We start from the raw sequence: 19781 nt of genomic DNA, 5'->3' as shown, positions 1-19781 counted from the left end.
CCTGGTACTTCAACATATCTGTTGAATTCAAGATATTGGTGTACGAGATATCAAAATTCTACTGTATTCTATAAGGTACATTTTGAGAATTTTATATATGACGCGGATTAAAACTTACTTTACAAGTACAGTCATAATTTGTCGTCATTCATTTGATGTCGTCATCGCTGACATCATCGAATCAATAATTTTAAGGATTATATATATGAGGAGGATCCAAACTTACTTCACAACTGCAGCCATACTTTGTCGCCATTCGTTTGATGTGGTCATCGCTAACGCCATCCATGGGTTTGTAGTTTTCAATTTTTACACGGCCATCTCTTTCTTTGGCTAAAAGAAACAGTCAAAATGGTATTAGATATATATAAAGTGATCAGGTTTTAAACAATACAATACTTTCTCTATTTATTAGTATGGAAGTTAATATCACGGTTGTTAAAGAAAAACAATACCTGGCCCGCGAAAGCCGGTTATGTAATTTGTATGACAATAGAATGATATTGATGAAGTAAGCGTTACAAGATTATACAATTTAATTTTAGTTGTAACACGTCATTCGATGGAATAAAACATTAAGTTATATCTTATACCGTAAACGTATTACATTTGATTTTGTATTCTTGTTAGCGGCTTTGGTTGAACGCTGCAACCGCTGAATCGAGCACAACGCTAAATGGCTTGCACATACATGTATACACATAAATAAGAAAATGATGCGCTAAATGAAATCTAAGCAATTCAAAAATCAAATTTCCGACAAATATCGTACACGCTAAATAAGATACATTTACAGTAACATTGCCTACGTCACAATGAGGTACATCAAAAACGTTTTACTCCAGTTGAGGTTACATTTAAAATGCGAGGGACATTCAATAAATATTGTCATTGGGGCTCGGAAAGAAACAAAAAACGTTTTTCTACGACTTTGTCTTAATGATTTTAGTAAAATATTCTCTTTCAATTAAAACGCATATATCCGTGATATTTTCATTCAATTTCTAATTGTTTTTCGAACACATTTTTGAGTATGACCCTTCGCATACTGGAATATGGCAGATCCTTTGATTTGCTGTATTTGTTTTTTTCTCTCTGATAGATGTTTTTCTAAGTTTAGGAAATGAAACAAGTCAAAGGTGGAAAGATCTGGCAAATTTTGCTGGTGTGACAAAACATTAACTTTCTGTTTATCCCCCAAAATCCTTTACTCTTCATGGCCTGTGGGTTTGGACGCCGTCATGAAGACATTTAATGTAGTGAATTCCTCATTCTGTTTCCTTCCTCTCATAAACCTTTCAATTTTGTTGCAAAAAAATTGTTTTCTAGACTCCTCCAGAAATTGAACTTCCTCCCCGAATATGAATTTGAACAACAAGACCGCTAATATTTAAGAAAATAGCATATAAAACTGTTTTATGCTATTGCAATTCTTTGTTCTTCTTAGGCCTTTGCAATTTTGTCCAGTGCATCTTATTGTAATTTTGTTTTGAGGGCTTAAAGCAAAATGGATTCAAGTTTCATTGTCTGTTAGAATTTCATACAAACGTGGATAAGTACAATTTCTGATTTTTCAAAATAATTGTTTGGATATTCCTACATGCTGTCGTTTTCACTCATTTTTCAAAATAAAGGGTGACCTTTGAGTATTAAACTTTTTTACTATAAGATGTTTCTTTAAAACAGTATGAACTATCCCCAAAATGATTTTTATCAATATTGCTATGTGTCCTAAAGTTAATAAAAGATGATCATTGATAATTTGTTGAAATTTCGCAAATTTACATCGGTTGTTGTAAGACATTGTTGCCAAGGACGGTACCCATTTTTGATGCCCATTATATAATTTTTTTTATTGAAGTCTACATATTCACTTGTCTATAAAACAGACATTGGTTGCTGTAAATTTCACATATTCCAGTTAATATATATTTGGGATATTAACAAGTTTTACAGCTGCTTTAATGAAGCGTTTAATTTGACTCTAGTTTACTGATTCTTGACCATTCATTTTTAATGCAGTGTCTCGAATAGCCCTTGTTTTCCAGCTACCCACGATGAAATAATGTGATGAAAAGTGGTCACACAAACTGTTATCAATTCATTAAAGATTCAATAATGAGAAAAAGTCCAGCTTTATGTCATATAACTACTATGCTGTATGTCATCGAGCTAATGACATTATTTATTGAACGTCCCTCGTATGCGCAATTTGAAGCTATGTTTGGTAGGAAAAATTGCAAGTCTAATTGTGTACACTGAATTAAATTAAAAGTAATGAAGCTTGTTTTAACCAGTGTGATACTTAACAGTGTACAAAGCGAAAATATTTCCATGTTATGTAATCTCGTGTGACATAGGTTTAAGATATATCGTATTTAACATTTAGATTAAAATACGCTTCATTCCTTGAGTAACATTATGACATAACATTTTTCTTTAAATGTTGAAATAAAAACTGATTCATGAGAACTTAATTCACCGTAAATGAGGTAGATGGTGGTGACATTTAATATCTGGGGTCCACAAGAGAAAAAATGGACCTTCACCGTAGATTGTGTCCGTGGGTAATTTCTCCTTTATATCCCGCTGTTTTTAGGTAACAAAAATGAAGTTATATTTTTACTCTAGGTAGTTCAAAAGAGAGACTAGATATGAGAAATGGAACACAATTCAAGGCGGCCAACCACGTGCAAGTGTCATTGTCACACCACGTGATCTTGTATGTTAATATTGCCTCGGAATATCTTGCGTATGCAGATCTAGAACCCCCCACTCACAAGCAGGTAATTAAGGAGTTATTAAATATGCGTAGTACAGTTTGGACCCCGTAGAACACATGCTCCTTGCTTAGAAAGAAAGTCAAAAAGTATAAAGAAAAAAATTTGCTTTTTATCTGTGCTTGACAAATATATCACTTTTTAACAAGGATGGAACCCACCCACCCCGATTTGAGCTTAACATAAAGATCCTTGATCCACGCCTGCCATGTTGCAACAAGGTATTTTTCAGCAGCGTGTGACCAAATTTATTACAAAAAGTGCAGGGATTAAAAAACTTATCAGCAGTCTCGTTTAAAGTCATCATTTCGTAAGTTTTATGGTCGATACAATGACCTTGTCAGCAAATACAATTTATCATTGAGTCAAATACTGACTGACGGTTTTCATACCAATTGTTAGTCCCTTATTTATACACTGAATTGACGACGGATTTTTCCGTTATTTCACGATCATGACAAGGAGCAAACGGCGGGTGTGACCGGTCAGCAGGGGATGCTCACTTCTCCATGGCACTTGATCCCACCTCTGATGTTTCGGAGGTCCGTGTTTGCTCTGCTTCTATTTTGTATTGTTTTATGGACTTTGATATTGAATACTGTTCGTTATCTCCATATCCTCCTTTAATGCAAAACTAAACTTTTACAAAGAAACGAACAAGAAATGGATTTTTTTTGTATGCATATCAATAAAACAAAAAATCCGTTAAAATCACTACATACAAATGATATTTAGTATACGTCGTACATGTTCAGTTAGCTCAAAATTTGTTTTCTTAACTCAAGTTTATTATATATCCATGTTTATAAAAAAGGAGATAAAACAGCTGCTTGAATTAGATTGATTGTATCACAAAATTACGAAATCAAGGAATTAGATATCTTCCGGGCAAAAAACTTATAAAACGTGTTGTTGTAAAAAAGTAAACAATGTATCAAAAATAAGTTAGACCCATAAACCCCTACCTTGTAGACGGTATGGATATATATCTCGTATTTATAATATCCAACAGTGTAATCTTTGCTTTTCACTTCAGCCTCAAATGCTAAGAATAGAAGAAACTAAAATTATACGTGTATAACAAAATGCATGAACTTCATAATCCTTAGCTAACTGAGGAGGCTGAGTTGTCCGTCCGTCTGTCCGCTGTGCCTCTGACATATTTGTCATCCTCTGTCCCATTGAGATTTCCGCGGTTTTTTTTTTTTTTGTTTTTTTTTTTAATAAATGATTGCAGATATTGTCCAAAGTTAGAACAACTATGTATAAAATATATTATAACATGGTACCCGAGTATCTGAGAGAAATATTTCCAAATATTCGATCACAAGAATCAAATTACGTAACAAGACAGTCACAAAATTATTGCATCCCGAAGTGTAGATTAAATATATATATATATCATCATTTGTTCCAATGGCAATAAGGGAGTGGAACTCTTTGTCTCTTGAAACAAGAGAATCTACTACTATAGGTTCCTTCAAAAACTGTGTAAACTCTCATAGAACACCTACCCCGTCCTTTTTTACTTTTAGTGATCGTTACTGGAGTGTAATTCATACTAGATTAAGACACAATTGTGTTCTAAATAAAGACTTATTTAGGTGTAATATTATTAACAGTCCATTATGTACTTGTGGAAAAATAGAAGACGCATATCATTTCTTTTTCTCTTGTGCAAATACGATACTCCATAATGCTATTTTTAGAATGATTAACTTAAGTATTGTAGACACTCATGTTCTGTTATGGGGAGATAATACGATCAGTATTTCTGAAAATGAAAGTTTATTTTTGAATGTGCAATTGTTTATCAAGAGATCTGGTCGTTTTTGAAGTATTTTGATTCGTTTGTACATACTACATAAATTTAAATTCTGTACATGCATTACCTATGTTAAATAATCTTAATGACCTTTGGTTCCAGTGTAAATTAATTTTTGAACAATACTTTGTGTAATTAATTGTTATTAAGAAGAGGACGTTCATTTTTGTGTCCAATCCTTTTGTTATAACATCTTAACAATAAAATATGTTCAAACCATTGCAGATATTGAGCTAATTTTGGTATGTTTTCTGCATTTCTTATCTAAATGCTTGCAGAAATATATTTTGGTATGAGGGCATACCTTGATGAGTTATAGTCTGTCCCGTTTCAATGATTTTTTGACAAAATTCATAAATGCCATTTTCATTTTTTTTTCTGAAAACCAGATTACAATTGCCGGAAGAGGACTGCAATGGCATACATATCAAAAATACGCTATTCCATTCTTAGTAAACATATTTAAAAGATTACTTCGTACAGATATAAATTTGATGAATAAAATATTTTTATTTGTTTATAAGTACGAGAATTAAAGTTATTGCAGAACAAAATTACATTTATAACCCGCTCACGTTGACTTTCGAACTAACAACAAAAAAGCATCATATTCTTTTAATGATAAGCTGTTAATAAATCGGGTTCAATAGAAATCCATCTTGATATCGTTGAGTTTAAAGAATGTAGAAATCGTGCTTGATATCGTTAACTAATTTGAAAGAACTATAAATTGTGACCGATATTACTAGTTTTAAAGAGTATAGAAATCTTTCTTGATGACGTTAGATTTAAGGAATGTAGCGAAATTACTTGACATTGTTAGTTCTAAAGAACTAGAAATTGTGCTCGATATCGCTGATTTTAAAGTGAGTAGAAATCTTTCTTCGTGACGTTAGTTTTAAAAAGTGTAGAAATTTAAAACGTGCTTTGTGGCAACGCACTTTGAAAAAATTACTTTAAGAGTTTACATCACTATATTTTACCATGGAGACACTTAACGCACTTTGAAAAAAAAATCAACTTTTAGTCATGGAAAGATTTTATTTGTTATTTATCTTTCAAAAAACTAACCTTTACCCTTACCTAAAAAAGGAATTGATTTACTCCGGTCGAAAAGAGGAGAAGACAGGTATAAGATCCCTCAGTCCAAATCTTTATCTTTCCAATACATAGGTGTCGGTAACAAACGGGGGAGGGGACCCTGCAGGGTACGCTGCATTTTCAATGCTTTTACGATGTACATGTATATATCTTTCCAAAATAAGTGGGGCTTAGCCCCCCATCCCCTCCCCTGGCCCTTCGCCCAGTCTCGATGTCTATGCTATACTCAAAGCATTCATATAATTATGTATTTACCTAACTGGTATGACGTTGAAAACTTTCAATAATAAATGAGTTAATTAAATCAGATGAAAACTAGAAATTTTTAAGTACAGTAAAACGTATGAGAGAGAAAGAATTTTCATTTTCGTGCCCCCTATACATGTACATCTTTACATCTACTTATCAAAGACTAGAATTTAAAAAAAAAGGGGGGGACGAATTAATGAACTTAAACAATCGTCACTTTTTTTTCAAGACGCTTTAATTTCCCCTTTATTTTATCAAAACCTTAAATACGAGGGCCGTTCAAAAATTACGCGGACTTGTTGCACAGAAGAGATATTTGACGACATAATCGGGCAAAATTTCACAAATAATATAAAAGAATCTTTACTTATATGGTCTTCAAAATTTCATATCAAAATGTTGTAAATTGGTATTAATTTTGAGTGATTTTTCAGGACATACCATTAAGTCACGGCGCAGCAATCTTTGACGTCACAAGCATTATAAAAAAATATGTGATTGAGCTTTCATTTTCTCAACATTTTCCCTTGAGTACCTGTATAGTTTGAGTTACCCTATCTACTCAACATCAAAACACCATTTCTTGTCAAGCTTAAAATCTATTAAACAAGTAAAGAATATTCTTTTTTTTTTTGTTTTAAAACCAAAAACTACTTATGAGATATAGTGTGATATTGGTGACTCTCAATCACGTTCTTTACAGTCCGGATAAAGTTAACTTTTCGTCTATAATCTTCTTCCCGTCCTCCCGTATAGCCTTTTTACAGAGGTCTAACTGTCTAAAATTTCAATTTGCTATTTGTGGGCGAATGTCACGAGTAGCCTAGTTTACTACATGTTTTATTATGCATATTTTGGATCTATGTTGCCGATATCTCGAGCATTACACATATTTTAACAAAAGTGTGGTGCGCCGTCAATTCAGGAGACGTCATTTTCACAGTCGTTTTCACGGGAATCGCATCAGAGAAAAATAACTATATTTCTGTTAGTACTTCAAATATTACGTCCGAAATCTAAATACATAATAATAGAACAATTTAAAGGTACATTTGAGAAAATTGTTGAAAAATATCGCGAATTTTAGAAAATCAATGAGTTAAATTTTTGAATCCGCATGCTTTTGCTTCAATTTCTTTGTCGTGCGCCGTACCTCTCCATCAACGATATAAACATACCGATAATTTTCGTAGAATTTTTTTAAAATACAGAAATTTTGCCAAAAATTTATTGGAATCTTTAAGATACATATTTCTGTGAATTTTTATAACTATATGACGTCTGTAAGAGTAAATAATAGCACAGTCCGCGTAATTTTTGAACGGCCCTCGTATTTAAAACGTCAATATCTCAGGTCCTACAGTGACTTTATCATAAAAAAGTTATCAATCCTGGATCTGTTATTTATCATACCGATTATTTGAAGGAATATTGATCAATCTTTACATTTTTTTCAAAGTGCGTTGATATGGTCAATATTAACGCACTTTGAAAAAAAAAATATTTTTTTCAAAGTGCGTTAGCTTGGTCCCAAATTTTAACGCACTTTGAAAAAATTTTTCAAAGTGCGTAATTTTTCAGAGTGCGTTGTAACAGTGCTTCTTATCAGGAGTTCTAAAAAGTGAAGAAAAAAAAAGTTTTTGATGTCGCTTGTTTTAAATAATGTAGTAATTTGGTTACATATCCTTTAGTTTAATAAAATATAGGAGTTTGGTTTTATATTAGTTGCTATGAATAATGTAGGTTTTATATTGCTAGTTTTAAAGAGTGTATGAATTAGACCTAAAACGAAGAGACTGGTGACTTTTGACGTCACAATCGCGATCTCCTTGTGATTGCAGCGCCCTCACCGGGATGGCTTTTCGTCTATGATGAATCTTAACTATAAGTTTGAATTATGTCATCAATGCGAATAGGGAATAATTTTTTTTTTTTTAAATGAAAATACTTTCAGAGATTTCGATATTTTTTAAATTACAGGTTAACATTATAGTGGAGAGAAAATAATTCCTATAAAAGGAATTAAAAATAAATACCGAAATCTGCATAGCAATAATCTTGCTGATCCGTCTAGGAATGTATGTACATCCACAGGCCAGAGCCACGGGTAGAGAAACCACTATAATTCTACCACCCAGCATCACTGAAAATTTTACCTGGTACTATATCCTGTTTACTGAGAGAGTCACAGGGTTGTGATCCCCTATACAGTTAAGCACCGCCAGCTGATACTTATATTTATGTACTGACCAAATCTAAATGTCATTTGAAAAATGAGAGGTCATTTTTATTTATGCATCATAGTGGTCAGTAATTTCTTTGATTGTTGGCTTCAGGATCATGAAGCTTCTTAAGCTTCCCTAACAAAAATATTATAGGTAGCTATAGTTAACCGATTTAAAAACTTTACTATAGTGAAAACTTCTGAACTTTGATTTACTGAAATGAAAACTTTCGAACTTTGATTTACTAAAATAGTGAGGAAAAAAATGGAACTTTGATTTACCAAAGTGAAAACTTTGAAACTTTGATTTATTATAGTGGAAACTTTGTAACTTTGATTTATTATAGTGGAAACTTTGGAATGAAAAATATGGAACTTTGTTTAACTAGGGTAAAAAAATTTTGGAAGTTATGTAATTGTGGTTTATATTCCCTATATTTATAATATTTATGTAAATGTTGTCTCTTGCACCGATAAATAAGCAAAATTTATTTAAATCAAATTAATTCCAAGTTGTAATGTTTGTTTCATTTATCTAGTGAAAAAAATTGCTATACAATAACATTTGCGTCATTTAAAAGAAAAAATCTACTTCATCAACTTCAGTTAACATGTTTGTTTTTTTTTCATTTTATGTATGTTTATATTGCATTTGAATTAACTACACGTACTATGCATTTTTAAATCAAAATGTTTAGTAATAAACTAGGCCAAACCAACATATTGATCCCCTAAAACCTACTAAATACCCCGATAATATGAAAGTAATAAAAATACATAAGTTGTAAAACTGATTAACTTTGGAACTTTGATTTACCATAATGAACATGTTGGAACTTTCATTTAAAATGGTTAAAAACTTTGGAACTTTCATTTACTATGGTGAAAACTTTGGAACTTTGATTGTCCATAGTGAAAACCTTGGAACTTTCATTTACTATAGTTAACTATAGTAAACTTTAGTTAACTATACATGTAGTATTATAGTATATTTGTTAGGGTTAAGTCATAAGTCAAGTCAAGTCATGTTGTATTTGAATGGTTTGGTGAAGTCAAGCGAATCAAAATTAAAATATGTTTCATTATTGATTTATAAAAGTGCTATTATTTAAACGTTTTAAGACTAAATTCGTAATTAATATATTTCAAGAATATTGTTATAAATAGATTCTGACAACACAGCGTTCACGACCTGTTTTTATATACAAAGCACAGTACTCTTAAGTTCAATGTTGTATCGACCTCCAATCGGATCAAAACAAACAAGAACAAGGCATTCTTGCTTCAGATTTTGCTCTTGGCGATCTGAAACATACAGGTTCGATACTGGCATGAAAGAACCATACGATATGGAAATGCAGTATTGTCTATAGAGATGCGTCGTTATTGCACTACCTGTGAAAATCTTCTGACACATTCAAGTTTACTTGCCTGTTTTGACAGTCTTTTCTTCGTGGGGACTTTACAGCCGTAAAAAAATACTATAGACAGACACAAAACCAAATTGACACGCAGACTTGAGAAACTGATTCAATAAAACATGCAGATATTGCACCTCTCTGCGAAAACGCATACTAATTCTGAGGCTCTGTCACAAAATATTGCAAAATTGGTTGAATTCCTTTGATACCCATGAAGAAAAGTAAAAACGATCTGCAAAATGAGATGCTGGATTTATATTTATATAATGCAGATTTTCTCTTTCTGATGTATCAATCTGTCATTTACTTATTTAAAACTGCTCAGACAACAATGCAAAATGTACACAAGTTAAATTAACCTTAACTCAGAAAAGTAATTCGTAATTATTTTTATTTATATTTCAATTAAAAAATCAAATAATACAAGGGAGAGGACTTTTCATGCTGTAAATAAAGAAACCTTGATGGTTTAAATCTTATAAAAGAAAAATGCCAAAAATTGTTTTTATTAATTTTCATTTCTTTCTCTTTTCTTAACACTACTATATTCTTTCGTCGAATTCTCTACGGTTAATCACATTGAAATTAACTGCTTAATTAGCTCAGTTACAGGATCCTAGTTCACCCCATGTACATCTGCCCTCGTCATTTCTTTGACAGAAAGCATTCCTAGAACACCACTCATCCGGGACATTACACTCGTTTTCGGTGGCCTTTGGGAGTTCCGGAGCATTTGGAATTCCTCTTATCTTGTCGTAATTGAATTTTATCTGCAACATATCGAAGTTATAAATAAGAAAAAATATGTTTGTGAAATATTGATGCCCCCACTAGGGTTAAACTTTCGTAATGCTAATATAATATGTTGGTACTATAAGTAAGGTCTTCTCGCAAAAAAGACCCTTGTGAAAAGGCCCTATTACAACTTGTTCAAAGGTTATGGCCAGGGTTAAAGTTTTATTTTTGTTAAAGCAGGTCAGACGCCAAGGTCAAGGGGTGTAAGTTGTTGATATCTAAAGGAGGGTTTTGGATCATGGATTACATATGCTCTAACCTTGCAAATGTTATGACCAAGGTTATGGCTTTTCAGAAGTAGATCAGACCCAAAGTCAAGTTCAAAGTGGCTGGTATCTAGAGGTCTTTTAATAAAGATTACCAATGTGAAATATGAAAACCCTAGTCCTAACCGTTCGCAAGATATGACAAAGGTTATTTTTTTAAAAGAGTGTCAAATTCATATTTCAATGTCAAAGTTATTGGTATCCAATAGAGGGTATTGTCATAAGGATAATAGATTTGAAATATGAAAGCTCCAGCCCCTACCGTTTAAGAAAATATGGCTAAGGTTTAAGCTTTTTTTAAGAGTAGGTCAAAGTCAAAGGGACAATAAAGTTCTTGGTTTTGTCACAAGGATAACATATTCGTAGCCCCAGCAATTCCAAAGTTATGGCTAATAAAAATTTTACGAAACAGTCAAACGTCAAGGTAGCTGCAGATCTGTAGCGTTATGGTTTTATATATTAGTATTTGACCATAACGTTACAGATCCCGTAATGCAAAAAATGTGCAATTTATGGCGCAAGATTTTTTACGCACTGTTTGGACGAATTTCTCCACTTTCCAACATTGGTAAATTATTAACCTTTCTCTCCATGATTCTAGAAACATTTTTAAATACATCTGTGTATTTTATCCACCTCCGACCCCTTATAGACATCTCTACAAGTGATAAATTTGCTTGAATTAGAATTTTCTGCAATCCCTCAGACAATTCAACTCAAGCCAGTTTACTCCTTATAGAGGCGACTATAAAGGGTTGGGAGGAGTATAAAATATACAAATTGGTTTAAGAATGTGTCTGAAACTAGAGGTTAAAAAGTTAAAACTGTAGATGATTTAGTTGGAAGTTGGACAGGGAAGAAATTCTCCCACATAGTGCGCAAAAAGTCTTGATTTTGACCTTAGAATTTGGCCTATATTTAAAAAATGTTAACCTTTGCAATAACTTTTGAACGATTGGGGCTAGGGCTTTCATACATCCCATATATAATATTTCTGACAATGCCTTTCTTCAGCTAGAAACCAACAATCTTAAACCTTTGACTATGACCCCAGAGTAACCCTTCATAAAATGTTTGTCATAACTCTTTCCCATAAACCTTTGCCATAACCTTTGAACAGGTGGTGGTGTTTTTTTTCACCTCTGCATTTTTGTGATGAGGCCTTATTTTGCGAATCAACATGTTTGATTTGCCATACGGGAGCATCAGTGTCTCAGAAACACTTCTTGTTTATAATTTAAGACAAAGGGGTGTATTTTATATTCATTAGTATTCATTAAGTATAATAAACACATATTCTCAAATTACTTAGTATTTGTCATTTGACAAATGACAAGATATATAAATAAGGAACAGAGCTTACCTGACAACTACAGTCGTACTTTGTCGTCATCCGTTCGATGTCGTCATCACTGACATCATCGATTGCTTTGTAAGTAACAACTTTTACCTTGCCATCTCTTTCTTTTGCTAGAAGATAAACACGACACGAGTCATAAATGCAAATACATGTACATGAAAAACACCTTTATACATTACAAAAAGATTTTTGGTTCATTCACCGACCATTTCAAATTTTGTGTATACACGCAGGGCTTGTTTAAATATACACAAATCATACAATTGCAAGGAGTTAAATAAAATAAAAATGTAATCGTCTTGTTTTAGATGCTCTGTTTTTTTCACATTTTGAGAAAGTCCCTTAAATGAAACTATTAATATCTTTCAAAAACTTTTTTTTATTCCGAAATACAACTTTGATGTTTTTTTTAAACAAAGGTATCACAGATTTATTTATTTTTTCAATTCATTTCGAAGTTTTTTGGTCCCCATAATAATTATTTTATCACCATATTCGCAGTGTTTCTGAATAATAAAAAAATATATCCCTCCTACATGTTCCACTTACCCACCAAGTTGTTTATTCTGAGTCTCGAGAGAGCAAATAAACACTTTTTTTAAAAAAGATTGGGGTAATCAATTCTATCTAGATCTTAAATTAAAAACATCATGAAAGATGTCTTACCATATATTAGGTAGGTAGTGCCGACGTTTAATATCTGGGGTCCACAGGAATGGAAAGGGCCATCACCGTAGATTGTGTCCGTGGCTAATTTCTCCTTGATCTCTCCCTATTTTTAGGTTTAAAAAGGTACTGTAATATCACGTATTGTCGCTGAGTATAATTTTCGTGTTTCAGGGAAAAGTATGCTCTCGTGGGGATTTTATTTCGGGGTTGAAAAAGTGTTGTGATATTGATTTTCTACATTTCAATGTGGACATTAATTCATGGGTCTTACCACACCACAAATACAATTTTGAAAATTAAATGCTAAAATTGGTAATGTCTACGGAAGCCCAATAGTGACAACAATGCGATCCACAATACCATAACTGTATTGGAATATACAAGGGGCGGGGCTTACTGGCGGTGAATTATTAAATAAAGAAAAACAAAATTAATATATAAAGAAAAACGAAATTATTAAATAAAGAAAAACGAAATTAATATATAAAGAAAAACGAAATTATTAAATAAAGGAAAACGAAATTAATATATAGAGAAAAACGAAATTATTAAATAAAGAAAAACGAAATTATTATATAATGGGAAACGAAATTATTAAATAAAGAAAAACGAAATTATTATATAATGGCAAACGAAATTATTAAATAAAGGAAAACGAAATTAATATATAAAGAAAAACGAAATTATTAAATAAAGAAAACGAAATCAATATATACAGAAAAACGAAATTATTAAATAAAGAAAAACGAAATTAATATATAAAGAAAAACAAAATTAATATATAAAGAAAAACGAAATTAATATATAAAGAAAAACAATATTATTAAAAGTAGAAAAACTGAAACTAAAATACGGAATTTATAGAGGTGCACGGTAAGGGTCTGAACCCATAAATCATTAGTGCACCGCGTCTGATGGACCTGATTTTGTTTCGACAATAAACGAGCGAGATGTTTGCCTTTACATTCACCTTTTCCTACATCGAAAACATATCCATTACAATACATGAATGGGGAGAATTTAACCTTTGATATCTAATTGCACAACTATTTAAGAAAACATGAACGTTAAGATTCCGTTGTTTACAACTCGTAATTGTTGAATTTTTAACATTAAGGAAATTCCCTTATCCATTATTCAACTATCGCACAATACATTCGTTAGAAAATGCTGTAAAATAATACGTTATCGATCGGACTTGGGTTTGTTTGACATTATAAAAAATTGTTTAAAGAGAACAGGTGCAAAAAGTAAAACAAGTCAAAGAGGTTACAAGAAGTAGATTTTAATGATTGCTTACTATATTAAAAGTAAAGCAAATCACCTTCAGTTGATTCCTTGGTCTTATCAACGCATAATTAGAGGTGATGTACTGGCTACTAGTACTTGTTCTCACATATTATAAATGTCAAACTCTCAATCTGTACTATTTATAAGTCAGTGGTACTATAGTTCTTGTTCTCATATATTTTAAATGACAAACTCTCAATTTGTGTATTTATAAGTCGGTGATATTTGTGAACAAACAATGCACACTCTTGTAAATAACAAATCCCACAAAGTAATCAAATCATTTTTCTTTTTATAGTTTAAACAATCTAAGATTTATGGGTACACAGATCGGACGCTAGGTTAAGTTCGTGGGAATCCAGTAATACGATACGCAAGGTCTTGACCTTTTGCGATTCAAGTGCTCTTTTGAATTGGATGTCATTAATTTTCATCAAGCAGAAACAGCCACCCTCATGATCCTCTATGCATAATGCCACACATTAACAAATTACGTATACCGTTAAACAATTATTGACAATTTACTTCAAACATTAGATTGAAGTATTTGTTTCAGTTGATATTTTCTCCTTCTCCCTCACTCTCCTTTTTATTTAATAATTTCGTTTTTCTTTTTTAATAATTTCGTTTTTCTTTATATAATAATTTCGTTTTTCTTTTTTTAATAATTTCGTTTTTCTTTATTTAATAATTTCCTTTTTCTTTATATATTAATTTCGTTTTTCTTTACTTAATAATTTCGTTTTTCTTTATATATTAATTTCGTTTTTCTTTACTTAATAATTTCGTTTTTCTTTATATATTAATTTCGTTTTTCTTTATTTAATAATTTCGTTTTTCTTTATATATTAATTTCGTTTTTCTTTATATATTTTTGGTTTGCACTATTGGGCTTCCGTAGATGTCACAATATATTAAAGAAGAACCTATGTCGGAAAAGCCTTTGTCACAAGATTTTCAAACTTTTCAAAATGATAAATTAGTACTTGCTTATGAATCAGTTAAAAGCACAAATGTTTCCTTGTTATTATATGAAGAGCAGCCTGTGAAATTTGGAATGGTAATTACATACTGCGTCTACACATCTTCGGTTATTTTTAGGCAAACTTGTCTTGAAGAAAATAATTATGAAAATTACAAAAACACTTCTTCAAACATCGTCGTTTATAGACTTTATTAACCGCACAGTATTTAGCAATATTTCACAAAAACAGATTGATTTTTTTGTTCAATTGACATAAAAGATATGTCAACATTTAAAATAAAAATAGACAAATGAACATTGTTTTTAGTTAATTTTCAACCCTACAATTTTAAATATTTTTGATTTTAAGGAGTCTTTGTCAGAATGTTTTCAATCTTCAATATGATAAAGAATATACCCAAATTATTATAAAAAATATTAAAATATAAACCCTTCACTTCAAACTAATAAGAGATAGGTTATTTACCGATGCTAGAATTTTTTACCTTTTTGCACTTACACAGGATTTAATTATTAAATGACTGTTGGAGTTACTCTCCGATTAAAAATGCTAACATTTATCAAAAATTCTTCTGTTTTATTTAAAAAGATCATTTTTGATAGAAAAATTGTATTCAAACACCAACCCTTAAATATATATTTGAATAATTAATAAATAATTATGAAAATGAATGCACACCATTTCATGATAGACATCACAAAATTTGCACATTACCTACAATAGAACTCTGACTTAGCTTTATTTCGTCAAGATATTACACTTTTCAGTTGGCAACTGAAGATTTCTTAGGACTTTTGCATTCCTTCGAAAAAAGTTGCATACCATCCACATTATCACAATAAGTTGTACATTGTATACCGGGTATTACATTAATTGTAATATCATTACACGAGATAGTCTTGAATTTGTCCACTTACATGTTTACAATTCAAGATCTAGTAAATGAAAGTGCCTATATTTTTCTCTAATTTAAGAAATGTATTTTCATTAAGCTTTATAACAAAAACAAAAAAAAAAATAATTGAATATATGTATTAAGATTATTTTAGATTTTAAATTAAATTCCATGAATTTTAAAATGCTTCATTTTCTACAATTTTTTTTGAAGCTGTAAAGTACGAAAAAAGTAACATTACATTAATTTTGACTTCATAATGGATCGAGCACAGGCTAAACTCATTAACTAGAAATGATGTCATACGACATAGGTTCTACGGTAAATTTATCTTTGCAACTTAAAAACGAGACACAACGCAGAGATCATAAATTTGAATTATATATCTTTTTTTGCAATTCAACAAACGCTACCACATTCCAAAGTCCCATCAAATCATGTTGAATAATTGATTTTGATAACTGATACATAATAAAATGAAATGCCACACGTGCAGGCAAACGTTTTTAAAACACCAAAACAGCTGCTGTAAGCGGATCAACAGTATTATAAAATAACGGACAAGTGAGCAATATTTTTACCCAAAGTGGAAAGCACTAAGTCTTGTTCAAGTACGAGGGGTGATCGAAAAGTTTGCGAACTACTTGATTAACTTTCATAAAAAAAAAGAATTTAATTTTAGTGTTGATTTTACTGATTATGCACATCTGCCACCGTTCTGCTCATGCGCGTTTCAGGTGATATAGGCGGTCAAGGTAAAATTTGGGGAACTTGCCCCCCCCCCTTTTTTTAACCATTGCTACGGGCATAGCTCCAATATATACAAACTACTAAACAAGGTAAACAAGGAGGGTTATGTCGTTTGTTGGATCAGCGTTTGTTAAAGACAATTTGAAACAATTTAGAGGTTTATATTGAAAAAAATTGTTTTATAAGATTAACTTGCAAATTGTAACAGTTAAATATTTTTCCTGTATTATTTTCCCGATGTTTAAGAATTGAACGAGATATTGCAATGGACAGTTTGCTAACATCTTTGCTTACTTATTTATACTAATTTAAAAATACTTTTTAAAACATGGGTGTGAGTTTTGGCAACATTTAAAATAATAAACATGCCGAATTGTATCACATGCATCAATTAATTGTAACTTCTAACAGAAACATGAAACGAAAACGTCAATACGTATATACAGTCGGGGAAAAAACTTTTTAAATATGTTTTGTTTCACCACGAGTGTGTCATAATTTTTAGCAGGGAGTAAAATAACTTTTAGAGTTAAGTAAAATAAAACATTATACACCATTGTGGAGTATACTTGATAATTAAGATACGTTAGATGCAAGAATGAATAAAGATATTCGATCATATAATTTGATCCTAGTTATAAAAATGAACTTTCATCAAATTTTATGCATAGAATAGGTACATAAAATTATATTTTTTTCATTTTAACGATCTATTTTCCATTCTCTCTCTCTCTCTCTCTCTCTCTCTCTCTCTCTCTCTCTCTCTCTCTCTCTCTCTCTCTCTCTCTCTTGAAGACTAAGACAAATAATGACAGATATTTATTTTTATTTCGTAATTATGTAGATTTCTTTCTTTCTCTCTCATGTTCTCTCACTCTAAAAAAAATACAAAAACTGGAAGATTTTTTCTAAGTTTAATATTTCTTTCCAAGGAAGTTAATTTCTATAGGAAGAATAGTACATTTGTCAGAAATGGTCAAATCTCGACAAAAGAAAGAATGGATAAGAATATCCTTTCCCAAAAACGAGCATGGCAACCAAACCAAATCCTCTGTCTCGGGAGAGTCGTTTATTCAAGTTGAATAGAGAATGAGTGTCTCCTTTTTATCATATCCAATATGTTTAAAATCAAAATTAAACGATATCTTAGGAATTTTATAATTATATTATTGTTAAGGAATTGAACAATATTTTCGAACTGTAAATTTGAGGTCTTTCATCACAAATTACTTAATTAGAAACACATCTCTTTTCAGGTTTATGAAATAAAATAAATTACTTAATTAAAACACATCTCTTTTCAAACTTGCTTTCACTGGGCAATTAACAGACAAAATATCATTTTCAATCATTTCTCTTCCCTCATTATAACAATTAATCCAATCATTGATTAAATTTCTTGGAAGTCTTTTGTCTTAATTAACTGTGTATGAAATATTATACGCTAATGTAAAGGAATTTCAAAGATATACCATAAATTTTATAGTCGTTCGTTGAACGCGTACGAATAAGGCAACCATTATTTTTCGTCACAAGTTATCTACACAGTGACGTCATTTTCACATTGTGACGTCACAAATAAGGAAAAAACTTATTCAGCACATGTTATTTATAGAACTTGTGTATTGCTATATGTGTACCAAATTTTATTCTAATCTAAGTTGTGGTTTTGTAAGTATAGATATAGTTCACGAACCTTCTGATCACCCCTCGTTGGTGCAGTGATAAACTAGGTAAATGTACGAGTAATAATATTTATTGAAATTGGGCCATCCTTAAATAATGATTTCTTGACCTCTTCAGACTCAGGGTAAAAAAAATTGGGTTGATATATAATATGTAGTTGGAAAATTGTTTTCCCTGAAAATTTCAAAATATATATAAATATGTTGACTGAATGGGAAAATTCGGGAATAAAAACAAAACAAAAAAATATATTTATTCTTACTGGTTGAAAAAATGTTTTGAGTCGGGCCATTTTAGTCGGTTGGGAGAGGAGAGGGCAACCAAAAAATTTTTTTTAAAGATGGCCTAAGCAAAATCAAGATAATTACCTTGAAGACGGTATGGATGTATATTTCATATTTATAATATCCCGAGTTGTCCTCCTGCTCTTTTGGGCTTTTAACTTCGGCCTCAAAAGCTAAGAAACCAACACAAATAAAACATGTACGAGATGCTTAATCATTATCATTCTTTCGTTAGATGTTAATTTTGGAAAACGCTTTAATTTGCATTTCATAGAATTATGAATATATTAAATAAGACTATTAAAATATGCAAAGAATTCCCCGACTTTTAATTCATTTTTTTTTTGTTAGTTTTATTTTCATTATTTAAAAAAAATATCATTCTCATGAAATTATTTTATTGTTTGTTTGGCTGACTCCTAGTCTCCTAATAGATATATATAACAATACATGATCAATCAAAGAATTAATAAAATTTAATATCAAGTATAATTTCAAATAAAAATATATTATTTTACGAAGAGTTGTAAAACACGAAAATTCTGTACACGTTGTAGACATATACAGTGTGTATGTATAATATTCCCTGAACCGTTGTACGTAATATATTTAAAAAATGGAAAAAAAAAAAACATTATAGTTTTCAAGAGTGTGAGAATCTTACATCTGAATAATTAATGGCTTTGATAAGAATCGATCATTTAAAAAGGGACATAATGTGAATAGATACTAGCGCTGCTTTTAATTTCATTAAACATTGACACTATAATTGCCAAAAAAGCCATAAATAAAAAGTAGAAATAAATATATAAAATACCGTAGTCTGCATAGCAGTAATCCTGCTGGTCCACTCTAGGGACGTAGGAGCATCCAGATGCTAGAGCCACCAAAATAGAAATCACCGAAAGTTTACATATACCCCTCAACATCATTGCACAGTTATACTAAATACGTATAGTTGTACAACCCTGTTTATACTTGTAATCTTATAGTTATATTATTGGAATACGTATCCTTTATAAATGTGCCTCACCAGCTGATGCACATGTATGTACTGACCAAATGTCATTTGAAAAATGAGAGGTCATTTAAACTACAGCATCATAATGGTCATTTGGATTCATTCTAATAATTCTAAACGTAATTTCTTGTTTCACATCACTATTTTTTTTAACCTGTAGTTAAGTTCAATTTTTTATT

At 30.9% G+C, this 19781-nt stretch overlaps 2 protein-coding genes across 2 annotated transcripts in view; both read right to left on the bottom strand.

The window, feature by feature from the left end:
- Nucleotides 1–9008, bottom strand: part of LOC134232217 (uncharacterized) — a 48112-nt gene extending 39104 nt beyond the window's left edge. The window contains exons 1-3 of the mRNA XM_062714163.1: nucleotides 8997–9008; nucleotides 7992–8025; nucleotides 3746–3825 (exon numbers count right to left, since the gene is read on the bottom strand). Coding sequence (XP_062570147.1) covers nucleotides 3746–3825; nucleotides 7992–8025; nucleotides 8997–9008 — 126 coding nt within the window. The remainder of the gene's footprint in view (nucleotides 1–3745; nucleotides 3826–7991; nucleotides 8026–8996) is intronic.
- A 1082-nt stretch (nucleotides 9009–10090) lies between these two features.
- Nucleotides 10091–19596, bottom strand: LOC134232232 (uncharacterized). Its single transcript, XM_062714184.1, has 5 exons — nucleotides 19399–19596; nucleotides 18666–18754; nucleotides 12688–12793; nucleotides 12025–12131; nucleotides 10091–10370 (listed from the first exon to the last, which is right to left on the bottom strand). Exons 1-5 carry the CDS (start codon nucleotides 19511–19513, stop codon nucleotides 10203–10205), a joined length of 585 nt encoding a protein of 194 aa, XP_062570168.1. The 5' UTR covers nucleotides 19514–19596; the 3' UTR covers nucleotides 10091–10202.
- Nucleotides 19597–19781: the final 185 nt, after the last annotated feature.

This window comes from Saccostrea cucullata, unplaced genomic scaffold (assembly GCF_032062105.1).
Source record: "Saccostrea cucullata isolate Sc308-1 unplaced genomic scaffold, CSIRO_AGI_Scuc_v1 ctg408, whole genome shotgun sequence".
NCBI classification, from domain to species: domain Eukaryota; kingdom Metazoa; phylum Mollusca; class Bivalvia; order Ostreida; family Ostreidae; genus Saccostrea; species Saccostrea cuccullata.
The sequence above is the reverse complement of the archived record's forward strand: the minus strand, read 5'-3'. Positions and strand labels throughout refer to the sequence as shown.

Coding starts and splice junctions, on each gene's coding strand:
- LOC134232232 (XM_062714184.1), bottom strand. CDS start 19,513: ATGATGTTGAGGGGTATATGTAAACTTTCGGTGATTTCTATTTTGGTG. Junction 12,132..12,687: donor CACTACCTACCTAATATATG/GTAAGACATCTT, acceptor TTTATCTTCTAG/CAAAAGAAAGAGATGGCAAG. Junction 10,371..12,024: donor AGTACGACTGTAGTTGTCAG/GTAAGCTCTGTT, acceptor GATATGTTGCAG/ATAAAATTCAATTACGACAA.